Consider the following 25,473-nt stretch of genomic DNA (forward strand, 5'->3'; position numbering starts at 1 on the left):
GGCAACGAAAACATGCCCACTTCCGTCGCCGGATGGCCAATCGGGAGCGTTCTTTCTTGTGTTCTGTACACACGGTCCCATCGGCGCCTTGCCCCCCAGTCCGCAGTGGGTCGGGTTCCGTGGCGCAACCTGTCAGCCTGGTAAGCAGCTTCGGGGGGAGGAGAAGGGGCTCTGCGGGGCAAGGAGGCCAGGGTCCGCGCTCGGTTACCCTGTGTGGGGAAGGGGGCAGGGCGGCCTCCGGGGAGCACTGGCGAAAGAAGGGGCGCCCTCCCTCCGGGGGCCTTGGAGCTGGACAGGGGGCTGCCTCCTAGCGCGCAGCCCCAGGGTCTGTGGGTTTCATTTAGCTGCGTGTAACCAAGGTGCTGCCTTGCGAAATGCAGCCTGTTGCGCCTAAGGCGATGACGTGTTGCTCCTGCGACCCTTACACGAGTCAGTCCCATCCGTGAACTGCACAAGCAACGCCTACAGGCAGGAATAAGGTTTGTGGGACTGGGCCCTAAATTAGCTTGGCTGGTCTCAGTATCACTTCTTCCCAGGTGGCAGCTGGTTAACAATGCACAGCATCACTGTACACTGGATTTTTTACCAGTATGAATCGCAGGTACTGAAAATGGCACTTACATATGGCACTTTAAATACACATTTATTTGGAACCTCCCCCCCACAAATAGTCCTGTAGCACCTTCGAGACTAACGTATATATGTATAAAAAAAACCAAATGATCTCGTAGCACTTTATAGACTTAACAAAACATGTAGATGGTAGCATGGGCACAATACCGTCTACATGTTTTGTTAGTCTATAAAGTGCTACGAGATCATTTGTTGTTTTTTTCTGTACAAACTAACTAGACGACCCCCTGAAGTTTTATATATAGATATAGTATCATGAGTCACTCATATCTGAGGAAGTGGGTTTTGCCCAGGAAAGCTCATGATTGATATAGATATATGCTACAGGAGTACTCTTTTTTTTTTTTTTTTTTTAAAGTTACACACTAACATGGCTAGCCATTTGAAAAATGTATTTGGGCATAAGATTTAGTGGGCAAAAACCTCCTTTGTCATTTTTTGCCCATAAAAGCTTATGTCCAAATAAATCTGTTAGTCTTTAAGGTGCCACATGACTTCTTGTTTATATAGAAAATGTATGTATACAATATATCAGTGGTTCCCAGCCTTTCATGGCTGCCGGGCACCCAGGGGCACCCAGGGGCACCTGGGGCCGGCACTGCACATGTGCTGTGTGCCTAGGGCCGCCCACGCGCCCTGGGCCAGCACTGCGCATGTGCCGTGCACCCGGGGCAGGGGCCGCCCATGCGCCCGGGGCTGATACCACACATGTGTCACACGCTGGGAGCAGGGCCAGCCCAGATGTTTTGGCGGGAGCACATAAATGCCCTGGCTGGCACCATGGCACCCGCGGGCACCATGTTGGGAACCACTGCTTTATATTTTGTATCAGTTCCTCCTACTGAAATCAGATACAAAATCCTTGGTAAAAGATTGTAGCGACAGAAATAAGTTTTTATTGGTATAAATGAAACAAGGGGTTTTTTTTAAGTAAAAGTAGAGTATATTAATTCTATATATAACTTTTTATTGCTTGCCCCAGTGAATTTTTGAACATGTATCTCAACAATGTCAAGTTACATATCCCCAAGGGAACTAATTTTATTTAAGTTATTTTGTTTACCCTTTTTGGCTATCTTTCAAAGATTTTCAGTATCTTATTTAGTAGTGGGCATGATGATAGTTGGATGTTGTGTAACTGACTTCAGCTATGTTATACTAAGTACGTACAAATGTATAAGGAGCTTTTTAATCAGTACATTCCAATAATTTGGCTTTTGGGGAGATGAATGAAAGAACATGGATTAAAAACCAACTATTGTTTCTTGGTATGAGTATTTAAATACTGTCAGAGGTCATATTGGAGTAATTTTATAGTGTTAATTCAGTAATGAAGAGTCCTAAATGATAATATGTAATTTAATACAACTTTATAATGAGGGAAAAAATGAGTTGATTTGGTATAGTGGTTAACCTTTTTAGGATATTCTGAGTAGAAGGCTTTCTTGTTCTATAAAGGTTCTTGTAGCACCAGAACCATCATAGCATCTTCCAGAACTGCATCAGATTATGTGATTAGCATCTGTCACATGTGGTTGATTTTCTCTCTCATCTTCTTCCCAGGGAAAAACTAGAGGGCACATCTATTCACCAGATGGGAAGTGCGATTCGCTGCTTGTGTAGACCTAAAAATAGCAATATGCCAATCCATATTGGATTAGCAGTCCATATACTTATTGGCTGTGTCTAGACTGGCCAGTTTTTCCAGAAAATCAGCCGCTTTTCCGGAAACACTTGCCAGCTGTCTACACTGTTCACTTGAATTTCCGTAAAAGCACTGACGATCTCATGTAAGATTGTCAGTGTTCTTGTGGAAATACTAAGCTGCTCCCGTTCGGGCAAAAGTCCTTTTGCACAAAACTTTTGCGCAAAAGGGCCAGTGTAGACAGCTCAGATTTGTTTTCTGCAAAAAAGCCCCGATCACGAAAATGGCGATCGGGGCTTTTTTGCGGAAAAGCGTCCGTGCCAATCTAGATTCTCTATTCCAAAAATGCTTTTAACAGAAAAAGACTTAAGACAGATTGAGCTCAAATTGCGTTTCAAGTATCACCCGGAATACCTACCCACTCTAAATTAGGCAATAGCATTTCCACAATTTTGTAATGGAAGTAAGGAGCCTTGAAATCTGCACCAGCAATGGTTTCAAATAAGCCCTTTTGTAAAAGAACCCTGAAATTAATTGAGTTAGTTCTTCCTGATTATATCAGGGCTCAGTTTGGTTCAGTAAGCAGTTCTTCACAGTTAGAGGAAAGATATGTACAATTGAGATGAATAGGAATAACTGTGAGGTATTCTAAAAGTTGCCTGAAATTAAGCAATAAGAAGTCAATAATTCAACAACAACACATTAATTTCTTAAATAGTTTCAGCTTTTCATATTCAGTTCTTCACTCAATCTGACAGTAAATGGGCTCTAAGCATTACTAGATTCCTACATTACTGTTCTCTTCAGGGAAAAGCTAACTCATTTCGCTTTATACAAGGCACCATTTTCCAACAAAGTAGATCAGAATGCTGCCAGAATATGAAGGTGACAGAGGGTTTTTCCATACTAAATTGACCCCAGTTCTGAAAATGCCACTGGTTTTAAAAAGTATAGTATCAGAAAATGCATATTGCACAGTGGTATTAGATTTCAGCTCTTCTGCTCCCCATGCCAGCACACACTTGTGTTTCCTTAGGAAATACTGCTAGACTGCAGATGTCAGCAAGAATTAAGAAATTGAGAGTATGTGAGACTAATTAGATCTTGCCTATAAATACCTCTCAATTTGTAAAGAGACACGAGTTAGAAGGCAAGTTTATGGTGCAGTTTAATAGCTGCCTGATTGTAAAATTAATTTGCATGATGCAAAGCCATTTGATCGCACTGCTGAAAAAGGCACTGTATATTTTCATTCTTAAGTTTCTGATTATCTTCCCCTTTTTTAGGAGCAGGAAATCTATCCTATTCAGATCTGCAGTCTGAGTCACTTTCTTCTTTGAAACTGGAGCTTTATGCATTACAAAGGCAAGTCCAGCTCCTTCCTTCTCCTGTTCCATAGTGGTTTCCATAGCAACTTTTCCAGCTGATGCCAATTGCAAGAACTGCACTCAAAATGGCACCAAACCTTTCAGGTCCTTGCCTGCTGACTGTTTTGTGATAATAAGGAAGAATATTTGAAAAATTCTTTGTAAAAACTCTTGAAAGCACTGAAAAGCACTGACACAGAGCGAACTTATAAGGATACCAAAGCCCTGCAGTTTCCATTCAAGAGCTCCCTGATGTTCAGTTCTTCTCAGTGTGATTGTTAGAAAGATTAGTAATTTCTTCACTCCCTTTCTACGGAAGAGTGACCTTGTCAGAACTTTCCAGGCAGGAATTTTGCTGTGAGAACTGTGGCAGAATATTCAGTGCTTTGCATAGAGGACACACACAACTGCATCAGGAGATTAACTAATAACATATTCTAGTTTTAATCTGTTCAGAATCAAGTCTGGAGAAACCGTACTGGCAAGCCAGACCACATTGTCATGAAAAAGAACACTAAAACATAATTAGGATAAGAGGAGAACAATGAAAAGAAATTACATTTGTAGGAGAGTATTTACTCTACATGTATGGTCATTCATAGTTTCTTTCAGTTTCATCCACCCTATAAAATACTTTGTTACAAAAGCCAGACTCCAACTGGAAGCAGTGCAAATAAATGACACATTTCTGGCATTTGTAAAAAATAAAATTATTTACATGTATTGCCCACTATCTTGGATTAAAACTGAACGTTTAAGAAATCTAATTCTTTCATCAATGCTACTGAATTATTTTCACTACACTCATCTTCCACAGCAAAAATAGATTCTTCATTTTTACTTGTAATTATAAGATTTCTTCATGTATACTAACACTATGCTGCCCTGTTTGGGCTTTTGAAAGGGTTTAATTTCTTACCTAAAGAAAATTTAAAAATACCTACTGAAATCACAGTACTCACTGACCGCATCATAAACAGATAATAAAATTTGGGATAATTTTGGCCTGTGTAAAAAAACAAGTGTGAGAGAGACCCCTTCTTATCATTATAGCAATGTTTGCCAGTGTTTTAATTTGATAAATGAAAGGAGTAGTAATACTTCTTTTGACAGTATGACTAGAAGTACTCTGAAGGTGCAGCAAACACGCTTCTCCCATTTTAATCCAACTCACTAATTTCAAAATTAGGCTAATATTTTCATAGTTTTTTTATTATTCTTTTCCATTTTAGATGTCTAGCAATCCACCCACTAATGTAGAGAACATGCAACTAATTATAAAAGAGAATAACAACATAAAATTATTCAACTAATTATACCACTTATAAATATAATTAGCAGCATTTTTATCATAGTATTGCCGAGACGACTGGGAGTTTTGCCATTAAAATGCTCAGGTCCCTTCATTTAAGAGCAGTTAGAAATAGTCCATTAATAAGATGTGGAAACTAATTTTGCTTTAGAATACATAAAATTAGAAGTGGAATGAAGGCTTGAATACATACATACTGAGTAGCTAAGGCAGTTAATACAACAGTACAAATTCCTTCATTAAAGGAGCCTATACTTCAGAATACAGTAGATCACCTTGAGCACCTATGAAACTGTATCCGCAAGAGTAAGCACCAAAGCCATTTCTGGAAAGATAGGAGAAGAATCGAGAGAACAATTCTTTAAACTTCTTCTGAGTGAGTGACTCTTTCAAGAAATCTTTATTTTGTCCACTGTGTTGCAGGACCAGTCTAAACAACTTTGTCGTCTATAGCATAGCTAACAGCAAAGTATTTTGTCATTTCACTTGACACACAGAACTAACTACATAAAATATATTGCAAAGTTAAAATGACACTTAAGTTTAGCAGCCACATATTGTTCATCTTGAGTTTATCTTCCTACCCTATCTTCATAACACCAGTGCATCTCTCCTAGATGGGAGGGATCGCTCTGTGATTTGAGCATTGACCTGCTAAACCCAGCATTGTGAGTTTAATCCTTGAGGGGGGCTATTTAGGAATCTGGGGTAAATCTGTCAGAGATGGTCCTGTGGTGAGGACAGGGGACTGGACTTGATGACGTCTCAAAGTCCCTTCCAGTTCTATGAGATAGGTATATCTCCATATATTTATAACAGGCATGTTCCTGCTAGGTCCAAAACAGCCAGAAGTATGTGTGAATGGTCAAAGAACAGAAGTGGCAATCACCCATAGTAGTTATATCATAGATAAGTCAGATACATTAACTCTTTTTAACAATGGTGTAGATTTTCTCAGCCTTCATCTTGGTCCTGGCATCTCAGTCGGACATTTCATGATTCTTGAATTAAATTTTTAACTATATTGCCTGTTAGGAGAAATCAGGCCTGTGATGCTCCCCTGATACTCGCTCAAATTTCTCTACTCTATCATCTCCACTGACTTTCAGGTGCGTACTCAAGGGGGAGCAAATAGGGGCATGTACTCTCCCCAATAATCAGTGAGGAACACAGTACTTCCTGTGCCCTGGGACTGCAATTGGGAGAAAGGTGCAGCACCATAGCTGGGGGAGTTCTCTCTACCCATTGCAGATCTGGAGTTGTGGGAGTTTTCTCTCCCCAGGGACTTGGTAGGAAGGTGGGGTCAGCAAGCTCCTCCCAGGGCTGTGGAGGGGGGGGGGGGGGAACAAGTTCCTCCTGGGGCCAGGGTTAGGGAGAGCAAGCTTCTGTACCCTTCCAAAAGAGGTTAAATTTAAATTCCTGTGCATGGTCCTACTTCAGTGGAGTCATTCTTGATTTACACCAGTGTGACAGGAGACCAAATCCTGTTTCTTTGCTGTTACACATATCTCACTGTAAAACCCAGATGCCTGCAGAAATCACCAATGGTGAAGGAAGTAAAGATACTACCAATGAACTTGATCAAAAATGGCTAGTTGCAGTATTGGGATTGCTTTTCAGACCAAGTTTATCCCAAGAAATCAGTTAAACATTCACTGAAAGAATTTTTTTTAAAATTTTATTTTGCAAGACAAAATGAATATTGCATTTCCGAATGTCTGTATCTGTACATTTTAGATGTATGTTTTAATCTTTTGTTAGATAACATTATTCTAAAATAGTATTAAAGCTTTGATACAAACCAAAGATTGGCAAGAGTTAAAACTAAGAAATAGCAAGATATTCCTCTTCCTGTTACATATACCATTTATACCTGACTTATCTCACTTGTCACCCTGCCACCAAAGAAATACTAATTAGGCACTTTTGGTAACACAGGATTGTTGCTGATTTCATTGATTCAGGCTGCAGGACCACCCTACCTTCACTACTTTACTTTAAATGAGCAGGTTGCTAATGTAGAAACAGGAGTTGAAAATGGTACCACCTAGTTAAAACTTCAACAAGCCTTTCCTGCCACATCCATTCCTTTATTGGAGTTTTCAGTCCTTCAGGTTTGTGCTGTCTGATATTCAGGGGAGTGAAAACAGCTGCCAGTCTCCTTGTCAAAAGGGAACAGACACTATGGGACAGGCTATGATTTCGCTCTTCTCAAGAACATCTCAGAGCACTCAAATCAGTCCCTTAGGTAAGAGACCTATTTCATTTCTCCCCCGTAGACTCAGAATTCATCATGCATGCATTAAATTAACCTGCACAAGTTTTACTAATTCAGCATTTTTGTACCTCTGTAGGATGTAGACCTCAAGGATCAGAATGGTGATTCCAAAACAAACACTATAATCTGATTCAAAAGAAAATAATATTAATGACATTATTATTTATTACTTACTACACAACTCTGTTATGTGGTTACCTGATACATTCAAGTCTTGGTTCCATATTTAAAGCTAGCAAAGGACTTGTAGCCACATTTCAAAGATACTGAGTATGCAACAATTCCCAAGTCAGTTTTAGTGTGTCTACACTGCACCATAGCTCAAAATAAGATACACAATTTGCATAGCTCAAATTGCATATCTTATTTCAAAATAACTTATTTTGTAATTTGGCACTGTCTACACAGCACCAAATTTCAAAATAACCCATTGTTCCAAAATGTCCCTTACTCCGTGCAGAATTAAGTTTACAGGGACATCGGAATAGTGAGCCTGAAATAATGGGCTTGCTGTTAAGATGCGGGATAGCTATTTCAGGATACTCCAGTATCCTGAAATAGCGTTGCAGTGTAGAGGTAGCCATGGGAAATAACTTACAAAGTCTAAGAGATTTGAGGGAACCATGCTCATAGGAAGGGACAAAATACCATTAGATGATGCCTCTACATGAACTGAATTTCTATTTAGCGTGATTTTGCAACCGCAAACCTTAATCTGGAGACAAAGGCACTGAGAATTGTAAGGAGTTTCCCCACTGCAAGCAGAAGGGCATATTGCTACAATAATTTTTTTCCCACTGTATCATTCAGATCCTTTCAGTGAAGACAAGTACTTTGTCCCCTGATAATATGCTGTTCTAATAGCAAATTTAATTTCATCATCTCTTTGGCAAGCATGGTCTAACCCTACCAGGTATTCTCCTATGAGCATATTCCTTTCAAAGCTTTACAGTATTTTAGTCCCAACCTGATTTGGTCCCAACCTGATATTTTGTAAACCTTTCTTTATAATGGGATGTAAAATACTGTTTAACTGATCATTAATTACAATAATATTAAAATTATAATTATTATAATGTTATTAATAACTGTTATTAAACATTTTGTTTAACTGATTAAAGTGGAGGCAGGCAGGATGGTCGCTCCACCACTGGGCGGTGGTTCCTCTCCACCGCAACAGATAGCAGCTGCACTGGTCACGCTGGAGCAACTCCTGCCTGTGGCGGGCTGGGGCACCTTGCACGCAGGAGCTCCTCTGGCATCCCAGCCTGAGCAGCTCTTGACTGTAGAGCGCTCCGGCCTGCACCAGCCTTCACTAGTTAACCTTAACTTGTAAAACATTCACATCCCTACTTCATAGGCATTCCTTTCCCACTAGAAAGTCAATGTCTTTTGATATTTATGCTAAATTTGCTACTGTATTTTGAAACTGGTGTTTTATATTATACTAAAAGATTTACCTGGCATGGCTCGGGCCCTTAATCAATTATTGTTTTTCTTCATTTAAATCAATACTCTGGGGTGGGCCTGGGAATGAGGGGTTGAGTATGCAGGTTGTCCTTGGACAACAACTACCTGAGCAGTCTCTCACCGCAACAGCTTGGGCCCAGGTGAGAAACCTCTCCATGACTGCTGCAATTCCAGCAGGCACAGCAGAGGGAGGGCTGCATGTCCCCCAGCTGGAACAGGTCCAGGGTCAAATGTCCTCTGTGCTCCCCAGCCAGAGTGAGGAATGCAGCAAATTGTGCATTTTCCCCTCGCTCCCCGATGAAGGGGAACAGCTTGCAATGTTCCCATATGAATCAGTGGGAGGAAGGGAGTGAAGTTTCAGCCCCCACCCCAAAGGATGCCTGTGGGGTGGGAAGCTCAAGGAGGAGGCAGTCCCATATGGGGATGGTTGCGCACCCAGCCAGACTTTCACCTGCCTGTTGATGCTGACTCTTTTCAGTATGGGTTTTGTGAGAAGCAATCCCCTTCCAGGCATATCCCATTTTTGTGACACCATCAAGACCTTGCCTTACTTTGTTATGATAAGAGGAAGCTGTATACTGAATTTGGTGGTTCTAGCTCAGCCTCTTACTGTTTAGCACAGGGGTGGACAAGAAGCTGCCAGTAGGCTGGATTGAGCCCACAGCTGCCTCGCTGGGACCCTTAAGCACAGCGGCAGCCCCTTTAAATGTGGCTGCTCTATTCTGGGAGTGAGGAGGGAGGCTTTGTGCTGTCCCACCCCTCAGCAAAATCTCTTAGCTCCCATTGGCCAGTTTCTGACCAGTAGCAGCTGAGATATTTTGCTGGCAGCAGGGGCAGCCAATGAAGCTTCCTCCCTCCCCCCCTTCCACCCTACCCTGAGTAAAGCCACATGGAGCAGCGTGCAACTGCAGCCTTCAGGTTCCTGCAGGATTGCTTACTGAGCGCTGCCTAGGTAAGCATCTCCCAGGCAGAGCCTGTCTCTGGCACCCCCATCCACTCCCCCCCAACTACCTGCCCCAGGCCACCATCCAAATCCTCTGTATGCCTTTCCCCCAGGTCACAACTCCCTCCCAGACTCTCAAGCTTCTCCTATACCCTTCCCCCAGCCCAGAATCCTCTCTGGCACACATACCCCCTTTGTGACCCTGCACAAAGTGGGAATTGAGGAGCATCATGTGGCTATAGTCAATGTTGCTAGTTTTGTTAGTTTTAGAAGCACTAAATTCTCTTTTAAAAAATATCTAAAAGTTAAAGCAGTATCTAACGTACATTAACTCTACCCTGTACACAAGTATTTAGTCTTTTGATAAAGGGGATTTAGGCTTTAATTATTTTTGTTGCTTTACTGGACTTAAGAGAGTCTAAACTATGCCCCTCGTTTCTGCTGTGGATACCTCCCCCCCCCCCCACACACCCATATTTAATAGCCCTAAAAAAAATGGTGCTTACGATCTGAACTGATGGTGTGTATGCACTCATCAGATCAATTGTTAGGCCAGGTGAGTCAGGCAGTAGGTTGATGTTCAAGAGCCTGTGAGAAGTGCCATTTAGGAGAGGTTTTAGTAACAGTAATATTTGGCTGGTAAGCGTGACAAAATTCTGGTCTAACCTTGTAGTTCATTTCTGGTATCAGTTGCCCTTGGATTTCAAAAGTGAGCATTCACCTAAATAGTGCTTACTTTCCTTAGTTCACCAGAAGCAGAATCCCTTTATTGCAGTTGTTTTCAAAGTGTGGTCTGTGGACAGATCTCCGCTGACCCAGCAGTCGACTGCTCTGCTGCTGTTAGGGCCCTTGGCTGGGATGCAGTGGAGTGGGTGGGTCTGCGTCGTCCCCCCCGCCACCCTATTCTTGGGTAGTGAGATTCTCTCCCCTTGTTTGTTCCCATTCAGCAGCCTGCATCTGTCGGACCCCCACGGTTGGGCCAGAGGACACTCTTGGGGGTTATTGTCGCCCTGCCCTGAACAAGGGCCGGTGTTTACCGACTTTGGTTACAGACTGTGTGCAGACCGAAGGGCTGGCAGCCACAGCTGATACCCTGCTCAATTCTTGTGGGGAATCATGGGGCGGGGTGGCTGCCCACTGATCTTGAAGGGAAAGAGCCCCTCCCTGAGCCTCACCAGGCTACAGGGCTGGCACAGCAGCCCACCCACTGCAGGCAGGGACTGCTACAGCCCCATGGGGCTTGCCATGGGGCATGGGTGCTCCAGCCTGGCCAGAGCAGCCCCTGTGTGCGATGGGCCCAGCCCAGGAGCATGGCAGGCAGGGAGGGTTAATTGGTTTAATTGGTTAATTGCTTAAACAGTATATTTAACTGGTTAACCAATTAAATGGATTTTACATCCCTAGCTGGAATGAGGAAGAATCTCAGGAATCCATGAACATACTACTGTTCTGCAAAGCACTATAGCTGAATGAATTGCAAACAGCACTGGTATTCGATCCTCTAGACACAGTGGACCACCGATTGCGGAGTTGTGAGACAAGCACAGACCAATGGCAGTACACTGCGATGTAGGTATGGGACAATCAACAGTGCCTTCAAAACTTTCACATGCGTAAATCCACTTTCATGGAATGCTGCAAATTGCTTTCCCCCTCCCTGAAGCTCAAGAATACCAGAATGAGGCTTGTTCTAACAGTGAAGAAGCGAGTGGCCATAGCCCTGTGAAAGCTTGCAATGCCAGATAGCTGTCAATCAGTTGGGAATCAGTTTAGAGTGGTGAAATGTACAGTGGGGGATGTGTGATCCTAGTAGCCAAGGAAATCAAACCAGGTACTTCTAGATGGTGCTGCAGGGGCTGGTAGGTCACAAGGACTGTTTCACTAACATCAACGTGAGATCGTCGGGAAAGGTGCATGATATGCACATCTTTAGGAACTCCTGCCTGTTCGGCAAGCTATAATCTGGAACGCTTTTCCCTGATCAGAAAATTACAAGTGGAGACATTGAAATGCCAATATTGACCATTGCAGATCCAGCCTACCCCTTGCCTCCATGGCTCATGAAGCTGTACACAGGCAGTCTGGACCACAATCAGGAGCAGCTCACTACAGCTGAGTAAATGCAGAAAGGCTGTTAAATGTGCTTTTAAAGGGAAAGTTCCAGTCTGCTAACTAGGTTAGAACATTCCCACTGTAGTGAAAGCCTGCTGTGTGTTCCATAATATTTGTGAGAACAAGGGGGAAATGTATCTGTCTGGGTGAAATGCTGAGGCACAGTGTTTGGCCAGGGATTTTGAGCAGCCAGACACCAGGGCAATAAGGAGAGCACAGCATGGGGCAGTGCTAATCAGAGATACTTTGAAAGATAGTTGTATGAACGGCCAGTTTGAGAGCAACATGCATGACTCTCAAACAAGGTGCCCTTATATTCAGTGTACTTTCCTGTAATGTTGCCTCCTCTCCCAGGAGCCCTTAAATGCATGGGGAATGGGAGTCCAGGGTGGCCTCACACCCAGTCCCCAGGGATGCATCACAAAACAAATGGCTGTCCTCATAATTATGAGCACTCCCTCTCCCCAAAAGCTCCTGCCCTAGACTCCTGTTCTGTCACTGCTCTGTCCTCCTTAATAAAAATGAATAATTTGTGAACAACAGTCTCTCTACTTCTTGTATTATCCATTTAAACCAATAGAGTTACTCTGGATCTGTACTATTGTGGCTAACAGCAGATCCTTGATCTTTCATATTTAATTTCTCTATTCCTTTGTTGTGTGCATGGGATTTCCATTAATACTTCAAGGGAAAATGGGCCCCTCAGTTGGAATTATTGCATAAATAAGGGTAGAGTAGAAGCTGAATAAAAACTTTTATCTGAAACTGCTAGCAGTGCTGCAGGAAAATATCTGGAGAGTCTTGAATTATGTATTTAAGTTTTAGTGGCAAACTAGGCTTAGTGTTGTGACTTATTTTCCTCGTTTTAAAAGGCTAACAACTAAATTTGCTGGTCCTGTTCTGCTTTCTGATGTTGTTACAGTAGACTTCCGATAATCTGGAACCTTTGGGACCTAGGTGGTGCTGGATTATCGGATATGCCGGACTATCAGGAGGTACTATAAACTGGTTTTATATATATACTGTATACAGTATAACTGTATATAAAGTGTTTTTAACCCTTTTTATTGTACATACTGTATACAGTATACTGTAATGTTTTAGTTTTTTAACCCTTTTCGCTCGGTTCAGCTGATGCCGCTGCTGTTTTGTGACTCGTTTTTTGCCGAAGCTCACTCACTAGGCTCTTGCCATTTTGATGCCGGACTGTCGGAAGTGCCGTACGATTGGATGCCGGACTATTGGAGTTTTACTGTAAATAGTGAGTTTAGATACTTGGATCTATTCCTGAGGTTCCAGGAATGGTGATTTTTTCCCCCCCTCTTTTTGTTTTGTTTTTGTTTTAATTTCAAAACAATTTTTTTTTAATTATAGAAGGTGAGAGGCAGGGAACTGAATGGTAATGTCAAGAATTTTGATCAGTTTACTTGTTCTTCTTGCCACTGTTCTGTTCAGACTGGTGATAACTTCACCTGCACAGCTAAGAGGAGTGCCTCTGCTTCCTCTGGTAATATCACAAAGTTGCCATATGAGGAGTTTTGTCTGCTCTGTGTTTCAGTAGGAAGAGCTGAAAAAGGTAACTAGAAAAGATTTTGTTCCTCATCTCATAATACAACCAATAGACATCATTGTCACTAGGGTCAGCTAGATTTGATGGTTCATTAGAGGCTATATTTTTGTGTTCAAATGTAGTAATGTTTGAGCTGCTTTCTGTATTAAGCAAGTGGTGATTTCATATCTCTATGACCTACGTGGGCCTCCATTACCAGAATAACTGAATGCCTCTCAAATATTTTAAAATAAAAGTCTCTCTCTCTCTTTCTTCACAGTGTAATAAGAGCGTAATAGCCTTATAGTTTTTCTGTTTGCATTGTGCTATATTGTGTATTTCTCTGTGTGAATAACTTTTTGGGGAAAAGCTAATCTGAGAAATGAATTTTGTATTTAGGTGTGGATGTGTTTTGTCCTAACCTCTTGCAGGAAGATTCATAGTTGAGGTCCAATTCTTATAAAAATTCTGTTTCCCAGACTTGCAAGCTTCTCCCTGTAGATTAAATACAGTAGTTTAATATTTTCACCTGACCATAGATGTAGTAGGAAGTCAGTCACGCAGGGAGAAGTTATCTCTCTGTACCAGTCCTATGGAGGATTTTGAAAATCTGGACACATTTTGAGGTAGTTTCTGTATTCATTGGGAAGCAAGTGGGAAAGTGGAACAATGGAGTGATGTATTCATGGCAGTTGGTGTAGTGCAGCTAAGCAGACTGGCATTTTATATCAGTAGGAGCTTTTTTCAGAATGTGCATTAACACTCCTAATTAAAAGTTCATAGATCTAAGTTCATAGATCACTACTGCATGGATCACCCTGGACAGAACTATATCCAATAGGTGTAAAACCAGTGTGATGGAGTGAAGAATCTGTCCCAGTTTATTGGGAGTACTAATTTAGAGTAGTAATTCCTGATACAAAAGAATTACCACCTAAAATACTCTACATCGGTTACTGTGGATTGGAGCCAGTATTTAATGAATGAGTTTAAAACACCCAGTGCTTCTGATTTTTATTGATTAAATTAATATTTATTAGCAAAAGCATGCCAAAAAATAAACACTAAGACCTTTAAACCATAATTACACCATGCAACACTGTTTTTTGAACCTTGGCCACCCACAAAACACATTATCTTCACAGTGATTATGATGCAAGCTGAGAAGGCAATGAGGAAATTAGTTGGTCTCCCTCTGTCATTAACAGTCAGATGAGAGAGGTGGTACAAAAATTTAGACTTGATATCTTCAGACTGGAACATGGGAAGTTACAGGCTTTGAATAAATTTAGTTTAATTTCAGTGTTGCCAACTTTCACAATTTTATTGTGAGTATTGTGATTTTTATTTATTTGGTTATTTTAATTAAAGCCCCAGCTAATGGAATCAAGAGCTTGCATCATAATCTTAGGTTTATTTTTTTAATATGTTTTCTGGCCCTCGGGACTGTGGTGGAAAGTGTATTGAAAACATTGACTGCACCCTAATGGCTCAGAAAGCCAGAGGCAAGAAAGAATCAGCATTAAAAAAGGATAAATCACACCATTTTGAGGGACCTAATCCATGATTTTTTGAACACTGGTATGGCAATGTTCTTACTCACCATATACACTGTATTCTTTACTAAAACCCTGAGTTGTCCCTTAGTATACAGCCATTCCCCGACTTACGAACACACCGACTTATGACCATCCGTACTTATGACTAACCTCCCATTAACCCCATTGTAATATTTTCAAGTTGAGACCACGTACATCATGTTTTTCGAACAGCGTGGGCAGCATGTTTAAGGGTATTTCCGACTTATGACCAAATTGAGTTACGTAACCCGTTCGTAAGTTGGGGACTGCCTGTAGTCTCATTGCTATCTATTTCACACATCTCTTGCTGTCTCCCCATCCCCATTCTTTTCTTTCTACATCTTTGAAGCCCTGAGTATCCCAACTGTATGTTTCCCATGCAGGAGTCCTCATCCTTTTTGTGGCATATAGCCACCTTTGTTCCCATGCAGTCTCTCTAGTTGCACTCTCTCAGTTACACCTATGGAGGTAGCAGAATTGAATCCACTATTAGCCTCCATATATAAAAAATGGAGCTTCATGTAAGAGATTCTAGAGCCAATATTCATGTTAGCATGACAGGTTGTTCATTTCTAATCTTCCTGACTTCTGCTTTATTCAGTAACTCTTAGGAGCAGAAAACTGACTTTTTTTGTTCTCTTCTTCTTAATACAGTTTGTGGCTGTGACTCTGACGTTCTCCATTTGGACCTGTGGCGGCAGGGAAAGCCTATGGAAAATCCAGAGAAAAGGACAGAGGTTGTTCTGCTGGCCTGTGGTTCTTTCAATCCAGTCACCAACATGCATCTAAGGCTCTTTGAGCTGGCTAAAGACTACTTGCATGAAACAGGTAGGAGTAATAGCTTAGCACAGTGTTTCTTAAACAGTCGGCAGTGTGCTGCAGAGAACAACAGAATTCAAAATGGCTGCCCTTAAAGGGGCAGGTGACCTTTTTTTTCATCAATAACTTTCCCCCTGACCCTTCTTGGTACCGATCCTTGGTGTTCCTCATAAAAAAAATTATTGTTTGGTGTTCCTTGGTCTTAAAAAGTTTAAGAAACACTGGTTTAGCATAACTCAAAATGTACAGCTCTGAGATGCATATAGTTGTGTGCTTAGGTGAGTGTGTATCTGCAGATATTTTGCTGTAACAGTATCTATATTTGGATACTGACTCTCAGGATGTACAGATGGGTATGAGTGGGTATGCATGATAATTAACCTAAGACAAGGAAGAGTGTCCAGAGTTGTAAGGAATATAGCACAGTAGCAGGATATATCTGTGGCAGTGGCCTCTCTCACCGTGTATCCCTGACCCTTCTTGTTTACAACAGACTAGTGATGGTCTACAACCCCAACTCTTAGGTCCAAGACTGAGGCCTCCTCGAGTCTGTGTAGTGGCTGGTCACTGTTCCTACTTCTGGGTGTCTCACACGAGCTCCCAGAAGTCAAACCTGTGTCTGACAGCCTTTGTGGTCAACGGGATCCTAAATTCTGGAATTAATGCCTCAGCCTTCCTGAGCCCTCAGGTTTTTAGATATATTCCCCCAGAGTCCACCTGATTGATGTAGCCCTGGTTTGTAATAAAAATCTTCAAGGACAATATGGCAGGTAATCAAGAAACACAGACTTAACAAAATAATTATTTAATCACAGATGCTTAACTCTCTAGCGCTTTCAAGAGTAACATATCTTTGAAAACTATATCTTGAGTGTATCCCCACCCCAAGTCTAATCGTATCCCTCCTGTGAGTCCTGGGTGTGGTCAGCATCCTTAAACGATGCATCTTTCATTGCCTTCTTTTGACTGGTCATATTGCATGTGCCAATGATCTAGCCTGTGGCACAGAAAAACACCCCTCTTTTAAAATGGTCTCTGTCTCCCTGTTGCATATGTGCTTCCGCTGGGTAAGTTCGAGACTATATCTTCTTCCACCATCCCTTGTCATTCAACTCCATGATTTTAATGATAGAAAAAACATTGTTCTACTAAGGAAGAGTCATTCAATGATGACTCTTTATTGCTCTGTCATAGCTTCTCGGACATAGTTATTCCAGTAGGTGTCAAGGCTCCTGCTACAAAATGGATGGTCCAGTCTACAAAGAAGGCTACTATCCAACGTGAAGGTGACACTTCAAAACAAATATTCTAATACAAAAGAGAGATCAGAAACAAAATGGGGTCCAAAAAGTGGAGGGTCTACAAAACAAAAGTCTTCAGTTTGATACAGACCTATCTTCAATCCCCAAACCCTGAAACTATCACTCCTACTCTTTGTAGTCTGTATTTTCCACTCTTGGCAGCATGATTCAAATTCTCTTTCATACTTGTGCTTCATACGTTGGCCATAATGCATAGAGCTTTTCCAGTTCGAGTGGCTTGGTTAACAAGGCTCTGTGGGAAAATGGTATTAATCTTTTTTTAAAGAGTACAATGAATGTGTATATGAAATACTTTTATGTACAATACGGTGAAAGTTGACATCTGCTCAGTAACATCTTATATTTTTGCATGGATGTGTTTGTCGTGCAGGAAAATACAAAGTAATCAAAGGGATCATTTCACCAGTGGGTGATGCCTATCAGAAGAAAAGTCTGATCAGTGCCAGTCACCGGGTAACCATGGCAAAACTTGCTACGGAAAGCTCAGATTGGGTGGAAGTTGATGACTGGGAAAGTAACCAGAATGAGTGGGTGGAGACACTCAAAGTTCTAAGGTACTGTATAGCCTCTCGCTGAAAAGACACATATTCCCTATAGTAGGATCAGGACAGGCATGATTTACATGACTGGGTAATTCAGCATTGCTTGAATAAATTCCATGGAAGTCAAAGGGACTGGTCATATGAGCAAGAGATTCTCACATAAATACGGACTGCGGGATCTATGCATAGATGCTGAGACTATGAGTAGTTTTAACATTTCCAAAGGCGTATCATTTACACACTTATTTTTTGACTACTTTTTTAGCATGGAAGAACTTGTGGGATTCATACGAGTGACTAGAGTTGAGAGTAGAGTGGGCCCATGCTGCCCAAGCTTCCTTTACTGAGCTCTGTTAATGCAATGTGCTGCTCTGGTGTACCTTTAAAAGTAGTGTGAGAACCTCCTAATGAAATGCCTATTTTTCAATCCTTCTTCACCTCCATGAGACTACTGCTTCCCATGATGCTCCATATCTGCCCTTCCTTTCCATATGGTTTGTGTCACTAACTCTGTCCAGTTTCTTCCTTTAAAAAATAAACTTATGTAATTGATTATGTTTCTAGCTTATGTTGGCAGTCATAGGACTTTAGATTAATGGAGATTGCCTATCTCCTAGAACTGGAAAGGTCATTGAGTCTAGTCCCCTGCCTTCACAGCAGGACCAAGTACCATCCCTGACAAATTTTTGCCCAAATCCCTAAATGGCCTCCGCAAGGCTTGAACTCACGATCCTGGGTTTAGCAGACCAATACTCAAACCACTGAGTTATCCCTCTCCCCAGGTATCACAGCCCATGGTCAGGGCAGTTCATAAGAGACTTCTATGAAAAACTCAGGGTCCTGCTGCAGAAGGAAGCAATGAAATATGATTCAGTAGGTGGGGCTTTTCCCTATGTTATTGCATACTTCTAATGCTCTTTAAAAATGTATTTATTTTGTAGATACCATCATCAGAAACTTGCATCTTCTACTCCTGCTAACAGTCTGCAGAGTACTGTACCTCTAGTAAAGCCAGGCCGAAAGAGAAAACGGGAAGCAAATAGTCACATCCCCATTAAAAAGAATCAGCTAAGTCCAGAAACAAAAAGTTGAGTATGTTTGTGAAAGAAAGTCTCATAACACACGCTATGTCCAGGCCATAAAGCTCTGTCAGTGAGAAGCATTTCTCTGATAATAGATCTAAGTTCTGACCTCCCCAATGAATAATATAAAGAAAATATAATACCTAGATTTTATGGCGCATATCAGTAGTCTCCTTTGTGATTATCAGACTGAAACAATCAGATCTTACAGTATTCCTTAGAATAACAGAAATGAGAACTGGAAAACGCCTATTTGGTCCACAGAGATTTGTCATGCTACAGCTGAAAGTTAAGGAATTGTGGGTAGAGCCCTGCAAATCTGCAGATATCTGGAAGCATCCATGACTCTGGCTATCCGCAGCTTATTTTTGAGGATATGGATGTGGATACAAATGTTATATCTAGAATCCTTAACATTTGTGTGTATCCGTAGGTACCCACATCCGCGGATGTCAGTGCGGATATCCACGGCTCATTTTTGCAGATACTGATGCGAATGCAAATTTTATATCCACGCAGGGTTCTAGACACTAGCTCTCTTTATTTAGTGCATCTAGAAATGGGAGGGGGATGTTAAATTGTAATTTAAAATACCATGAAAGCAGAGTAGCTTGATTTACAAATTCCAGCTAACATTCAGATTGACTATTACAACTACATCTTTGCTAAAAGTATCATTCATCTTTTTTAACCTGAGTACCTACATGAACTAAGATCTCACTTGAACAGGCTTGCCAGTTATCTTAGTCTCTTGGGGCCACCCACCTTTTTTTTGTTTCAGCCAATGGGCCCCTCCTGCTTTCCACAATGGATTTTTTTCCCTCAGTGCGGATTTGGGATTCCTTAAAAATAATTAGCTATCCTAATTTTCCCTGAACAGATTTTACTAACACTAGCCACCTATGAAGGGCAGACAACTACTAAGCCAAACAAACTTTTGTTAGTGAAAGAGACAGGCTTTTGAGGTCCACAGACCTCTTCATCAGATCTTCAGCTCTGATCTTCTCTAACCTCTTGGAATGTATTATAAGACTTTAATAAAATTAAAATAAATTTTGTAGCTATTCCCCTTGAGCTCTCTCATCTTCAGTGGTTAATTGAGAGAGCAACATAACTTACACCAAGTAAATCCTTCATCACAAGGCCAATGTTAGAAACATTCCTTAGAATATATTTTCTAGTGCTTTGTGCTTCCTTTGGAGACTACTCTTTAGCTAGCTTAATAAATCTTGTAATCAGGATGTGTTTTCTAATACTCTGAGTATTCCTTTTCTTAATTTCACCCCAGCATATAGAGAGGTATCATAACAACCTTGCTAAGAAAGCAAATAACAGTTGCTAAAATTGAATCCTTGTTTATTCCCTTTTCCTAGGTGTTCCACAGCTGAAACTGCTCTGTGGATCTGACATCCTGGAGTCCTTTGGAATCCCGAACTTGTGGAAACTGGAAGACATCAGTGAAATTTTGGCAAACCATGGCCTTGTGTGCATAACCAGAGCAGGAAACAGTGCACAGAAATTCATCTATGAATCTGATATGCTATGGCAACATAAAAATAATATTCACCTGGTAGAAGAGTGGATCACCAATGACATCTCTTCCACCAAAATCCGGAGAGCACTGAGGAGAGGACAGAGCATCCGTTACCTGGTACCTGATGCAGTCCGGGCTTACATTGAAAAACACAACCTGTACAGTCTAGAGAGTGAAGACAGGAATGCTGGGGTTAAACTGGCTCCTTTACAAAAATATGCTAGAGGGTGTAAGCAGGAACAGACGCAGTAATCTAGCCTGTTTTTATGCTGTGAAAAACCATAGACTTTATGTGGAAAGATGTTTTATCTGTTGTGGTAAATCAGGTTCTGATTCTGTAGCCCTTGTACATAAGCGAGTACCATTGCACTCAGTGGGAGATCTATGTGTACAGGGATTGTGCCTTCACAGCACAGGCCTTGTCTTAAAACAAACAAAAAAAAGTAAAAAAGAAAAGTATTTTTTAACCTCAGGTTAACTAATGTACATGAGTTACACAGTAACAAGGCACTTAGTTTAACCATATGATAAACTAGGCAAAGTCAGCTCTATTTACATCTCCTATTCTACCTCACAGTAAAACTATAGTACGTTATCTTCACAGTGTTTTTACTTTAGGGATAGTTGACACTCATTCGATATCCTGAAATTTAAGAATACATCTTTTTTAGCATCAAAGACATTGATTCCTCCGATGTCCTTTAACTTCAATTTGCACAACTGTAAATGGCAACGTAGGTGAAAAATGCTGCCATTCAGCTATGCTGCTGTTTTATACTCACTTTGCACATGAATGGCAACAAAAGATGTAAGGCAGTAGAAAAGCATGCCCTACAATTATGAATGTCAAGTGCTACAGCTTAAACCCCAAAATTGAGCATAATGAAACAAAATTGGTTTTACAAACTCTGTTACAGATACCCTTGACAAAAAACAAAAATCAAAGGGTTTTTGTGTGTGTGTGTTTGTTTTGAACACTTCCCTACACTGGGACTCTGGCTACACTAGAAAGCTTTAAGTGGCAATGGAGCTGTACCAGTGTAAGTTCTCTAAATAGCTGCTCTAAGCCAACAGAAGAGAACTCTCATTTCAGCTTTAACCACTTCAGCCCCCACTACAGCAAAAGCTTTCCCATTAACACAGTACTGTCCACACCAGCAATTTAGTCGGTGTAATTTATGTTGCTCGAGGCATAGCTAATTCAGACTGCTGAGCAACATTAAATTATCTCAATTTAAACACTAGTGTACCTGTAGGCTAGAAACAGAAGGAAATACAGTAGTATTTAGTTTTACTATTCAAACTGAATGACCTGTGAAGTGATAAATAGCACACGTTTTGAACACTTCATTGTGTTGTAATTAAGGCTGTCAAGCAATTACAAAAATTAATCGTGATTAATTGCTCAATTAAAAAATGTAATTGTGATTAATCATGTGTGCTGCCCCTTTGAAACGCTGTGGCGGCATTCCAAAGGAGCAGCGCTGCGGAAGCCCGGGATCAGCTGGCGTCCTCAGCTGACCCAAGGCTCAATGCAGCTGCCTCTTTGAAATGCAGCGGTGGTGTTTCAAAGGGGCAGCATCTCAGGAGCCTGGGATCAGCTGGACTCCCCAGCTGACCCCGGATCTGTGCAGTGCTGCCCCTTGGAAAGGCTGCCCTGGCATTTCCAAGGGAAGCATTGCGGGAGCCCGGGGTCAGCTGGAGTCCCCAGCTGACCCCAGGCTCTGTACAGTGCTGCCCCTTTGAAGCACCGGAGTGGTGCATCAAAGGGGCAGCGGAAAATGGAGCTGGGGATCAACTGGGCACTCCAGCTGATGCCGGGGATCAACTGGGCACTCCAGCTGATGCCCAGCTCCACATTGCGCTGCCCCGTTGAAGTGCTGCCCCAGCGCCTCAAAGGGGGAGCGCAACGCGGAGCCGGGGATCAGCTAAGCACTCTAGCTGATCCCCGCCTCTGTGTTGCGGTCCCTTTGAAGTGCCAGTCTGGCGCTTCAAAGGGGCAGCGCTGCACTGAGACCCAGGGCAGCTGCGGACTCCAGCTGATCCCAGGCTCCTAATGCACTGCCCCTTTGAAGCACCAGAGCAGCACTTCAAAGGGGCAGTGCAGCATTAACAGCTGCGATTAACGTGTTGATTTTTTTAACGCGTTAATTCTGCCCTGTGTTAATCGCAGGCGTTAATGTGGAGAAAGTGATAGCCCTGGTTATAACAAAAGACAAGTTCATTTCAAGGTAAAGTTACACTTTCTTTCACTGTCCTGTGTTTTACCCAAAGTTTGGGAATGTCTGAGCGCTCATGAAAATGGAAAGAAAAATTGTTACAGTTCTTTTCCTATCACTAATACATAATAACTAGCATACCCCAAAATGTGTACATAATACATAATAGTCTGATTTATTTTAAATACTGTATTGGTCCTACTGTAATCACAGCATAATAAAGCAAAGAATATGGATTGCAAATCACATGCAAGAATAATTTTACATTTTTGCACCAGCCACAAAATCATAGCTGAGTGCAATGAGTAGGATGGCACTGAGTTGGGTTTATGCATAAATGCAGTAAATATCTTCATTTGGGTTTCCCTGCCAGGGATCTTGAGCTTTGAAAAATACATGATGCTAATTAGGAACAGGAAATGGTATCGTAATTGCCTTACTTTAAGGTCAGCACTAATCTTCATGAAAGAACAGACCAGCTTCAGAAACTGGGCGCAGCTACTCGTTTAATGGCTAAAGATTAACGACAGCGTCATTGTGAGTCTTATTCAATAAGTCCTTTCTTGGAATGAGGAGTATGATTTGTGTGAATTTTATTTTTGACCCAGAATTTGTGTGACTGCGGGGAAAGAGGGGTAAGAAGAGACTAGTGATCCCATGTAAACTAAACATGTCATTTTTCTTTCGTAGAAGTCTGATTCTGAAATGAGCATAGTGAATGTGGTGTATAAGTTCTAGGACACTATAAATCGGCTGGTGAATTCCACACTCCTCTCTCTCTCTCTCTCTCTCTCTCTCCCCATTTTGTGTGTGAATTAAGTGCCTTATCAAATGTTCCAGGGTTTGACGAGTTATTATCTAGAATAGAATGAGAAAACTGTTGAAATATATCCTCCATTACAGTGGTCCATCATTTTAAATAGATCAGACAAGCTACCAGAACATAAGATTCTCAGTGCTCTGGGCAAGGTGAGCAATGCATGGCATCTTCACATGTACACAAAAATACTGGAATTAATTTAATGCTTTAGAGCCTCTGTGTGATGCTCATTTTAGTTTGCAACCATTCATTTCTTCAAAGCATCTACATTTTTTTTTAAATCCTTACGATAAGATGAGATTAACTTAAAGTGCACTTCTCTAACTCTAAAAAGTGACTGAAATTGACACTAAGGGTTCCATGTTTATTTCTTCTCAATGATTTCCAGATCAAATGTGATCTGCTTATAATTAAAAATGTTTTTTCTCACGGGCGGCTATGCAAACTCACATTGGACTTTTGACAGTCACGCTGGATTCTTTGTAACTCATGTAGCTTAGTGGTAATAAAAATTCTGTAGGCCAATTTACATCCTCAGTGACATTTAGGCAGTTCCACTGGGACTAAGGTAACATTGGAACTTGGTGAACAACTCAGAATTCACCTCTCTCTGTCAGCCATGTTAGTTCTGCTAGGCTGACAAGAGTAAAAAGTAGTAAAGAGTTATTTTAGTCACTCAAGTCCTCTGATGGGACCCTGAATACACAAGCAGAGCAGATCATTTTTGTGAGAGAGTGCTGCTTATGTAGTTACTTTTCAAAGTAGAATTGCACTTTGAGATTTATTCATTGCTTTTTCAGTTTTTTCTGTAAATCATGCTACTGGTGTATTTTGTTATATTTTATGTGTATAATTCAAGAGAAGAACTTTCACTAAACAAGATGTTCTGTAGTGTGCTAGTTTACACCTTCTATTTTGCTGGCCTTTTATGTAGTTATGTGTAATAGGTATTTCAATAAAAATGTCTGTGATAACCAAGTGTGTTTAATTGCTTTAGCATTAAGCAAAGTCTGATAGCCTGAATCTTATAAGCTTGAAGAGTTATTATCCAGATAGTGATAGACAGGGACAACACTGAAGGCAATGGGATTCTGCATGGGTGAAAATCTGCCTATGCAGAGCAGCTTTCTGGACTAGAATCATAATTCCATTGTGAAAACTTGTCATTCCTTTCTATTGTACCAGTAGGACTCACAAACCAACACAGCCTCAATTTCTACTTTGATTACCCAATCTTGGTCCTGGTGAATCAGTGACAAAACACCTGTTGACTTCACTGGAACTAGGATGTGGCAACCTTGGAATTAATTTCCTAACCATGAGAGTTTTTTGGATTGTTACCTTCTTCATAATAACAGGTACATAGTGAGTGTGAGTCAATGGGTTCCATGCTTGCCTCTGTGCAAGATGATCCTACATTAAAGTATTATTTTCGACCAAACGTGACATGCTTATATTTAAATATACAATGTCATATTTGAGAAACATTGCCAAGTGAGAATTATTTTGCTATATTTTTGCAGGATAGCTATTCCTGTACATGCAGACCAATAACTACCAGCATAAGTCACTTTTATACATAACTTTGTCCACACGGGATTACACAAGTATAAAATAAAAATATCATACCTCCTAACCTAAAAAGCTACAGCAGTAATGTTCTCAGATGCTGATCTTTGAAAACGCGTGGAGATTGGGAGAGGTCCTGGACAAATGGAAAAAGGCAAATGTAGTGCCCATCTTTAAAAAGGGAAGAAGGACGATCCAGGGAACTACTGACCAGTTAGCCTTACTTCAGTCCCTGGAAAAATCATGGAGGGGATCCTCAAGGAATCCATTTTGAAGCACTTGGAAGGGGGAAAGTGATCAGAAATAGTGAACATGGATTCACCAAGGGCAAGTCATGCCTGACCAATCTGATTAGCTTCTATGATGAGGTAACTGGCTCCGTGGACATGGGGAAGTCAGTGGATGTGATATACTTTGACTTCAGTAAAGCTTTTGATATGGTCTCCCACAGTAGTCCTGGCAACAAGTTAAGGGAGTATGGATTGGATAAATGGACTGTAAGGTGGCTGGAAAGCTGGGTAGACTGTTAGGCCCAACGGGTGGTGCTCAACAGCTCGATGTCCGGCTGGCGGTCAGTTTCAAGCAGAGTGCCCCAAGGATCGGTTCTAGGGCTGGTTTTGTTCAACATCTTTATTAATGACCTAGATGAGGGGATGGATTGCATCCTCAACAAGTTT

The 25,473-nt window shown here is 41.4% G+C and overlaps 1 protein-coding gene across 6 annotated transcripts; it reads left to right on the plus strand.

The window, feature by feature from the left end:
• Position 1: 1 nt before the first annotated feature.
• Positions 2-24,803, plus strand: NMNAT1 (nicotinamide nucleotide adenylyltransferase 1). 6 transcript variants are annotated; one of them, XM_089773087.1, is made up of 7 exons: positions 9,566-9,657; positions 11,053-11,221; positions 12,683-12,755; positions 15,544-15,717; positions 17,401-17,584; positions 18,514-18,659; positions 20,028-24,803. In XM_089773087.1, exons 4-7 carry the CDS (start codon positions 15,600-15,602, stop codon positions 20,438-20,440), a joined length of 861 nt encoding a protein of 286 aa, XP_089629213.1. In that variant the 5' UTR covers positions 9,566-9,657; positions 11,053-11,221; positions 12,683-12,755; positions 15,544-15,599; the 3' UTR covers positions 20,441-24,803. The 6 variants fall into 6 exon arrangements, with proteins under 6 accessions (XP_089629216.1, XP_089629212.1, XP_089629215.1 ...); XM_089773086.1 differs by lacking the exons at positions 9,566-9,657; positions 12,683-12,755 and adding an exon at positions 42-140; XM_089773089.1 differs by lacking the exons at positions 9,566-9,657; positions 11,053-11,221 and adding an exon at positions 106-140.
• The last annotated feature ends 670 nt before the right edge of the window (positions 24,804-25,473 follow it).

Source organism: Pelodiscus sinensis, chromosome 24 (genome assembly GCF_052426305.1).
Source record: "Pelodiscus sinensis isolate ZL-2025 chromosome 24, ASM5242630v1, whole genome shotgun sequence".
In the NCBI taxonomy this organism is placed as follows: Eukaryota; Metazoa; Chordata; order Testudines; family Trionychidae; genus Pelodiscus; species Pelodiscus sinensis.